The sequence below is a fragment of the Cannabis sativa genome, chromosome 4 (genome assembly GCF_029168945.1).
Source record: "Cannabis sativa cultivar Pink pepper isolate KNU-18-1 chromosome 4, ASM2916894v1, whole genome shotgun sequence".
Taxonomy (NCBI): Eukaryota; Viridiplantae; Streptophyta; class Magnoliopsida; order Rosales; family Cannabaceae; genus Cannabis; species Cannabis sativa.
This window is the reverse complement of record NC_083604.1, coordinates 14885948-14895456: the sequence shown is the minus strand read 5'-3', so window position 1 is coordinate 14895456 and position 9509 is coordinate 14885948. Positions and strand designations below refer to the sequence as shown.

Below are 9509 nucleotides of genomic sequence, written 5' to 3'. Positions count from 1 at the left end.
ATTGCAAATAGCCATGGTTACTTTTTGCCAGATCTAATGATCTGATGGCTCCCTTGGTCAAGTTAATAATTTGTAACAAGTATATTTACAATCTTCTTTCATCTGTGTATGACCTAGCAACATGATAGGACCCATCCAAAGTGTGCCTGTGTGAGCCTATGTGTTTAATTTGATTATAGATACATATAGGTTGTTGTTGCTAAAATAAATTATCATAGTTCTTGATAGAATTTATTTAGGCCCATTTAGTTATTGGGCTTATTCAATTAATAACAGTTGTTCTTATTAAGGTTAAATTCCTCTCTTTTGGGCCTTGTGTGAGAGTTGGGAGCCATAGAAGTGGGTACGACATACCGAACCCAAAGACCCCCTCACATGAACCACCCCAATTGTGAAGGCCCATTTGCCTGATTTGAACAACTGTACTAGGTTAATTACACTAGTTTAACCTAATAAAATTGATTAGCAACATAATTAATTTTATTTATTTTGAAATTAATTTAAGAAAATTATAGTTTAAAGAATTCTTTATTCTAAGCTAAACTATATGTATTTTCTTGTATTTAATTAAATATAGAATTATAACCATCTAGATTCTTTCTGGAACTTAATTTAAATTTTTCATTAAATATTCTTATTTAAGTTGATATTTAGTTATCTACAACTAACCAACTTAAATCTGAATATCTTTTGAATTTCAAATTTCAAAATTAAGTTGAGGAATTTTAGGCATTGGTTATTAAGATTCTTTAGATATTTTTTAAGTTAATATCTTTTCGAATATTAACTTAAAATGGAATATTTTCAAATTAAGTGGTTACAACTTAATTTTTGATATTTAATTAAATTTAAATTTGAAAAATATTTAAGTTCTAGATTTTTTCTAATACAACTTAAATTAGATATTTTTTTCAAATTTTGTGGAAAAGATACTTAGTCAAATAAGATATTTTCTAGATAGTTATTTCTAGACTACTTATTATTTCTAATATTACAATAGGAAAATATTATAAATTGTGAAATTAATTATTTAAATAATTAATTTTGGTACAATTTATTTTAAGTATATTTTTTCCTAGTATTAAACTAGAGATTAATAATTAAGCCTTCTCTACACTTAATTATTTATTTCTTGAATTTAATACATTTAATTAATTTGAAAAATTAAATATCTAAGTTGATTTTCATCATGATACTTAAATATTTCTTTTTCATGACACTTAATTAAACAGAAAATTATTTTTAGTTGAAATTTATTTTTTCAACTAAATTTAAATAATTTTCAAAATATATTTTTTCTTTATTTTATTAATCAATTTTCGAAATTGCATTTCTTAAATGCTAGAATTTCGAATTTTATCTTGAAAAATAGATTAAGTTGTAAATTAATTATTTATTTTAATTAATTCTTGGATCAACTTAAATCAATGATTTTTTCATTTATTGATTAACTTAAAATAAATTAAATTAAAGTATATTATTAGAAATTGAATTAATTAGTCAAACAAAAATCTAGATAGATGATATTTTTGCTTGAAGTATTTTTCTAGTGTATTTAATTAAATAGAAAATTAATATTTAAGTTGATTTTCATCATCATACTTAAATATTTGAAATTTTTCTTATATATTTAATTAAATAGGAAAATTATATTTTTTGTTGTAAATTAATTTTATTAATTAATTTTGGGCCAACATTAAATTAGAATAATTTTTCCAGGATTAATTTTTTATTTTAATATGCATTTTCGAAAATTGTATTCTTAAATACTTTAATTTTTCGAAATGCAATATATATTTATAGAAAATTAAATTTGAGTTGTAAATTAATTTATATTAATTTTGTAACAACTTAAATTGAATATTTTTCTAAATATTTATTGGAAATTATTACTAAGATGGAAATAATTCATGTTATTTTTATCCATCTAAGTAAAATTTATAAATATTAAATTAAAATTTATATTTAGAATTTTTCATTCTAAATTGGAAATTTTAAATAAATATATATTTAAAATAAATAAATTAAATAAAGAGATTCAAAGAAAATACAACTCACTTTAAATAATGAGCTTGATTATTATTAAGATATTCGATCTCCATTGTTGGTCTTACAAAAGTTAAATGTTTTCAATATAACCTCGAGACGCTAGACTCCGTCCCCCTATGGATGGTTATTCGTTGAACGCATTTAACACCGTAAGATTTCATTTGATAAGTGTTTTGTGAGTTTTCGTCTCTATTTAGACTCTCCCCTACGGTGACTACTTAGAGATAAACTCATAAAACATGAAACAATGGTGGAAGCTCATAAAATGAGAATAACCTTGACTCTCGCCTACCGGAACAACGTTGGATTCTTATTTTGATCGAATAAAAGGTTGCTAGAATGGTTTCTATTTTAGATGAGCTGACAACTCTATTCAATAAATGATGCTTTGACTCTCGCCTACCGGACACCTTTGTATCGGTTGTTGAAAACCTTGGAAATTATTTAGGATTGTATGTTTTAGTATTTTCACTAGTCATTCCTACTTGCTATATGTTTATAATTTCTGAATTGTGTATGAATTTATATTGAACCATGTTATTTTCTGTTATTAAGTTGTAGTTTAATTTCAAATCTTCATTGTTGGTCTAACATGTTTGTTTTTCTAATGAGATAAATCCCTAATGGATTTTCACCATTAGACATACATAATAGTGTAAGATCTCGAAAGATAAATATTGTATATGCAACATCTAGCTGTTCATCAATTGATGACACCTTAGACTAGTATTTTTACAATATGAAACAAGAAGATTACATAAATAAGATTACTTGGTCTTTCGCTAATCGAAGCATCGTTGGATTCTTATTTATAAGCGAAATTATCCTAATTCCTCTTAGCTTATTCATTTCGAATTAGCTCAATAATATATCATTGGATGAATGGTCTATAAATCATTTCATGTCATTATATTTTCTCTTTAGAAATTAAATGACGCATATGATTATAATCCCGAAATTCTATTCCCAATTGATATAAATCCTCAATCTTAGAAATCTCCTACTTGTATGGGCAAATCTGACTTAGAGTTTGTATTAGTAGTGGTGGTCCAAGATAGAATTACTCATAATATTTGGTATAAATTTAAGTCTTTGACTTTAATTTTAGAATCTAAACAGAAATTTTCTTATATTTCTATTTCCAGAATACAATACAGTTACACTTTCTCAAGTGTTTAATATCCATCTTCTATTAATGGATTAAAACTGTATGGAATATGAGTTAGGTATTCTGTGACCAGGATCCACTTGCAGTATTCTAAGAACTCTTTGATGTAACTAAACCTATGTCATCATAGACACTACCACATTTTTTTTTAATCTATGGCATTTGTATCTTGTTCATAGTGGATTTGACAAGATCAATCTCTGCAAAGAGTTAATATGCCTATATCCACTGAAAGTAGTTCATCTCATTCGCAGATGGATGTACATTCAGGGGTGGATATGAGTTTTTCGTTGTATTCTTAAAACGATCACTCTAGATTATACCTTATGCAAAGAAATTTGAAATGTTTAAAAATTTCATTAATTTCTAGCAATGGTTAAAACCATTAAGGTAAGTGGTTAAAGATCTTGCGAACTGATAGGGGTGGAGAAATAGTTAGTAGATATGCAGTTCAAAGATCATTAAATTGATTTTTGAATTATATCCAAACTTACCTCCCCAGAAATTTCGAGTTGCATATTGATGATTAGTTACTAGTCGTTGCCTAAATCCTTCTATGGTAATACAATTTCAGAATGATGTAATGGTTGGGTACTTAATGTAAATCATTACTAGATTCATGGATGACCTAATCAAAATCTTAAGAAAAGCTAGAACTGTTAACCATGGTTTGTTAGCTATTCTAAGTGATTAGGGGTGGACCATCCCATTGTCAATAGATAAGAAAGTGTTTGTTCAAACAAATACTACTTTTCTAAGAAAATGACTAAGTCTGAAAAACAAGTAGCAAATAAAGGAGATATTTAATTCTTGATTCCAAAAGTGTTCTATCATCTTATATAACATATGATGATCCCACTGCCTCTGTTGTCTTGTCACAACCGAAGAGATCAATACCATTTAGTTTTCTTAGACATAATTCACGGTGCCTTGTCGTAGTGGGAGAGTTTCTAGGAACTCACCTTCTTATGACTTGGGAGACACTAGTGATTAATATCCATTGTGAGTTTAAACAAGTAATGGATTGTTAAGATAAGAAACTAAGAAGAAAGCCAATAGAACTATGGTTTAATCCATTCACATGGAGTAACCTAAAGTTTTCTATTACAAGGACATAAAAGGAAATTTTCGTTTATAAGTCCATTCAATGGACTTAACAAAACTTCCTGTTCCTAGTATTATAGGTTTGAGTTTATCTAAACCTATGGCTTGTGGTATACCTGGTAATTACTTACTCTAATGTTGAGTGGTCTTAGAAGCTTCACAACTTCTTAGGTATAGATTTTATTTATCTAAGGAAAAGTCTTAACTATTCCAGAAAAGATAAAGCCATGAAAGAATTTCTTATATCAACAGTGAGAGGTCTTAGATATGCTTTTGTATGCCTTAGACCAGACACCTGCTGTTGAGTGGGAGTAATGAGTAGGTATCAGATTAATCCAGGAGAAGAACATTGGAAGACAATCAAGTAAATCCTAAGATTAAGAAGAGGAACTATATGTTAGTCTATAAGGGTGTGTTTAAAACTCTTAGACTACACCATATCAGATTTCGAAATTTGCCTTTGTGCTAGTAAATCTTTCTGATAAGATGGTGGTTACTCTGGGGGTGGAATAGTGATTTTGGAGAAGTGTAAAAACCTATCTGAAGTCTCTAGGTCTATCAGAGAGGGACTGAATGTTAAGGTTGCAGGAAAGGTACTTATTCAGTCTAAGAAAAGTTCTATACATTTTTGGCATCATTCTAAATTGCCTTAAACTACTAGTGTTAATTTCCTGATTAACCAAATGTAGTTGCCAAAGATATAGAATCCAGTATCCCAAGAGAGTAGACATATAGAGGGGAATTTCACATTATCAATGATTTTGTGATTAAAGGAGGAGTAATAGTGGAGAAAAGATTGTGGTTAATTCAACCTTTCAGATCCTATTACGAGGAGTTTACTACTACTACACTTGATTTGTATATCAAGGTGTTGAGATTATTTGAAACGCACTTTTTTGTTTTATATTAGTGCAAGTGGGAGTTTGTTGGGTTTTATGCCCTAAATAAAACTCATTTCAATATAATCAGATTTACTTATTAATATAGATCAGAAATAACATTTAATGTTGCATGGTTCACATGATTTATTTCATGATTATATGTACATAATGTATAGATTCATCTGAAACCCTTTTCACATACTTGATCCTGTTTATTGTGCCGTCAACACATTGGAAAGTAAACATGACTATGTGAATAAAGTTTCCTAGACACTACTACAAAAACACCCTTTAGAGGCGGTTTTTAAGCCCTTTAGGCGTCGGTTTTCGCGAAATTCGCTACCGACGCCTATCAGGGCGACGCTAAAGGGTTTGATTTGAACCGACGCCATAGGGGTACATATGGCGTCGGTTCCTAGCTAAGAACCGACGCCATAGGGGTACATATGGCGTCGGTTCCTAGCCAATAACCGACGCCATATGTGGCGTAGGAACCGACGCCAAAACTCCTCAGATTTCAGTTTTTTTCATTTTTTTTAATTTAATTATATTATTTTAATTTTATATTTATTAATTTATATACATATTTATTTAATTTAAATTACATATTTATTTAAATTTTAAATTACATATTTATTTAATTTAATTATATATTAATTACATTTTAAATTAAATAGTAATTAAATTTGGGTAAAAACATAATTTGATTTCATAAAAATAATTAAATATTACACAAACATGTAAAATTAGTTAAAAATATTAATAAGTTAATAAATCTAATTACAAGTTAATCTATAAAAATTACATAATGAAGAAAAATTCTTCGACCTTTGAGCCTCAATCGTCACCGTGAATCACCGCCATCAATTGTTCGATCCACTTTCGCTGTAGTGGTAAAATTTCTGTTTTTGGATCGTATTGCTTCTTACCCCCAAACTGTTAAAAAAATTAAAAATTTATATTAGTTTATGTATATGTATATTATATATTTGTTATTATAAAATTTATATACTATGATCAATAATTAAAACTTACAGCTTTTTGATCTTCTATGTAACGGTTGGGGTTGGCACGTGCGACGATGTCAGTCATATATTTCAAAACATAAAAACCGCATTCTTGGCTTTTAGGTTGTCTTGGACAGTTTGCTTGTGCAATTCCTTGCCACGGGCCAAGATACTGATGTGCGTCCCCTATATACATGAATGCCCTGTTTGGAAAAATTATATTAGCATTTCAATTCGTTAGTTAATTTAAATTCGTTACATAAGAAGTCATTAAATAATTACCTTCCGATCATTTGTTCTATTTCTTCGGGAATTGGGCGGCCTTTTAGAGGGTTTAAATGGATAATTTTCTTTGGCGCAACCACCACTAGCGTCCAATGCATCCTAGAAAATTATATTGGAATATAAGTAAGATAGTATAAAAATAATTTGAAGACATAATATAGAAATGAACAATTAGCACTAAAGAATTTAATAAAGTTTACCCGATATTCCAAGGAATAAAGAACATTTGGTGGTTGCTGTTCATTAATGATAACCAATTAGCCAATCGTCTTGCCGCATCGTCAAAAGACTGACTCTGTTCTTCATCGCTGATCCCATGCACTGTGAGAAGCTCTGGGTCGTAAAACTTGAAAATTTTTCTCAGACCGTTGATGCTCTCCCATATGTGCCTGCCAAAAAAAAGTGTTAGTGCCTTATAATAATTTAACTATAATTTGATATAAGGTTAATTAGATTAAAGAAGAGTATACATCATTCCAAACAGCATTCCACAGTTGCCGATGTAGTTACACGTAGCAACCTGCTGCAAATCCTCTCCAGATAAAATGATCTGGGTACGCGGTGCAATGAATCCTCGGGGGACAGAAATTGTGATTATATCACGTTTATCTTTGAGCCTTAGGAATTCATGAATCATCCATTTCAGCGAATTAGGGATCAACGCCATCTTCTCTTCCGTGAACAACTCATCTTCCCGTGCACCACGGCTTTGTGGAGAAAGCATCGGAGCTTTCCCCTTTGACGCATCACGTCTTGAGGGCGGTTGAGCGAGTGGACCCTAAACAAAACAGAACATAATATATATATATATCAAATTTTATCTAATTTCTACCGAAATTTCGGCAGCATAACGGTTGTAATTGAATGATCCCAAAAATTTTGAACATGGCTGTATAACGACAAATAACACATATATAACAGTAGTTTGTTCATCCATCCCACCGCAGCACATATATTCGCAGAACCTACTTCACTACGGATGAATATTGAAGATATTCAAACTCCACTAATCATTAATAATTAATTTCAGTTGAGAAGTTACCTCGGTTGTTAAAATTAAGTGTTTAGGCCAAGGAAGGAACATCTGGTACACGTCCCTAACATATCTGAACTCTTCAAGTGGGACTGGGATTTCAGCGTCCTCTTGCAGGATTTCCGAAACCATGATCCGAGCATGTGAATCATCGTAATCCTGGCAGTGAACTTTGATCACACCCACATGCTCGTACAAATACCCTCGGGCCACAATATTGTCGATGTTGTCAGAGCAGAGATGTACTTGCTGATTAAGGGCCGCATGGTCATCAAAATTGTATAGGATACCTTGGTCGTTGAGGGAAATGAACTCCTCAGCATAAATTTGTGGTTGTACCTCATCCTGAGGAGCGTATGGTTGTGGAACATACGCCTCACCAGCCACCTCTCCTTCTTCCTCTTGTTCGGCAGCGTTCCTCTGCTGCTTAAGGGATTGGACTTCGGCTTTTAATTGTTCAATCTCCTTCGCTTGCCGAGCCACAACATCAGACACTTCCCTTTTCTTCTGCCGAACAGTTGAGATGCCACAGTCGGGAACCTACAAATCATACAATGCAAATTAGCAACGATTTCATTTGTGTAACTAAATAAATAACATTTGAAGTAATAGCATACCCAACAGCCCTGACACGTCCGGGATGCTGCTGGTGTCCCGGCGCACCGCGTGAGGATATCGTTTTGGCCCTGGACCTGAATTTGTCCCTGACTAAGCTTCTCCTCTAATTGAGCCTAATGCACGCATATATTCAAGCAATTAGTATATGAATTATATACACTAACTCATGAGTAGAACTCAATTAAGGATTAATATATACTTACTATCTTCTCGGCAATTTCCTTGTCGTAATCAGTGACAAGTTTTCTACTCTTGGTGCGAGATTTAATCCAAACACGGTGGCGGGGAGGATCTGCAACTTCGAGGTCCTTTTTCTACATAACGTTATAACAATGAAATGAGTACCAATTAAATTGTATAGCACATTATAGCACATTAAATTTTTAGTATTACTTACCACAGCTTCCCGTACGTTCACCATTCCACTCCGACCACTTCGATGTCTGGATTGAATTTTTGAGGAACGTTCACGTTGCACCTTACTCAATTCCTACAATGCCAAAAAAAATACATTAGATACATGTACTTGTATTTAAGAGTTTATCTTAGTGTTAATATAATTAGCGTACCAGAAATTCAGGAGTTAGTCTACTTTCAACAAATTTGCACCAATCAGCAGCGTCGATCTCCGGGTGCTTTTCAGGGACTTGTGCCAGTCGTCCCAGATCATTCTCTTTCAACGCGGGCATTATGATGTCTTTTGTCATCCTATTCTTGAAGTCTTTCATTAACTTCCCAGCTAGGATGAGACAATCATGTTTGAAGGTGTCCGGCACAATGAACCCCGTCTATTTTGAAGGAAAACAAACACGGTTAGAGTCAACATTTGGAGTAATAGAAAAACAAATCAAAATTCTAACAAATAATAGCTTACCTGAATGTCTTTCCAAACTTGATTTTTCAGAGTCTGGTTGACTTCTTTCCAATTTTTATAAGCCAACCCTATTGTCTGCCGACATCGGCTCCAAGAGTGGATACGAGCTTCGCGTAGCTTTTTCCACAGTATTGACCTTTATCATTAACTTCGAGGGCCACTCTTTTGCCCTGATCCATTAGTTTGGATATTTCATTCATTTGCGTCGGCCCTCGTGTAGGTATTGTGGTTGGACACTCATTTTCTGCTCCCGAATCAGATCCTGATTCCGAGTTCGCCATGTCTACACCATTAACAAACAAACTTCAAAGTTAGCTATATATATAACAAGTAGTGTATATGAAATATTAAAAGCATAAACAATATGTTAATGATTTAGGAGCATTCACAACCACAATATAAAGTAAGCTATATGTCAATGATTTAAGCATAAGAAATGTGTTTTTTGCTTTAATTTACTTTTATTATTTTTATCTGTTATTGCATTTGT

General features: G+C 31.7%; 2 protein-coding genes across 2 annotated transcripts; both read right to left on the bottom strand.

Annotated features, from left to right (window-relative positions):
- Positions 1-5895: 5895 nt before the first annotated feature.
- Positions 5896-6978, bottom strand: LOC133036677 (uncharacterized). Its single transcript, XM_061113315.1, has 5 exons — positions 6965-6978; positions 6695-6883; positions 6492-6593; positions 6238-6412; positions 5896-6138 (listed from the first exon to the last, which is right to left on the bottom strand). The coding sequence occupies exons 1-5, from the start codon at positions 6967-6969 to the stop codon at positions 6040-6042; spliced, it is 570 nt and encodes a 189-aa protein (XP_060969298.1). The 5' UTR covers positions 6970-6978; the 3' UTR covers positions 5896-6039.
- Positions 6979-7627: 649 nt separating this feature from the next.
- On the bottom strand, positions 7628-9096 carry LOC133036803 (uncharacterized). Its single transcript, XM_061113549.1, has 5 exons — positions 8715-9096; positions 8543-8635; positions 8349-8459; positions 8191-8258; positions 7628-7637 (listed from the first exon to the last, which is right to left on the bottom strand). The coding sequence occupies exons 1-5, from the start codon at positions 8871-8873 to the stop codon at positions 7628-7630; spliced, it is 441 nt and encodes a 146-aa protein (XP_060969532.1). The 5' UTR covers positions 8874-9096.
- Positions 9097-9509: the final 413 nt, after the last annotated feature.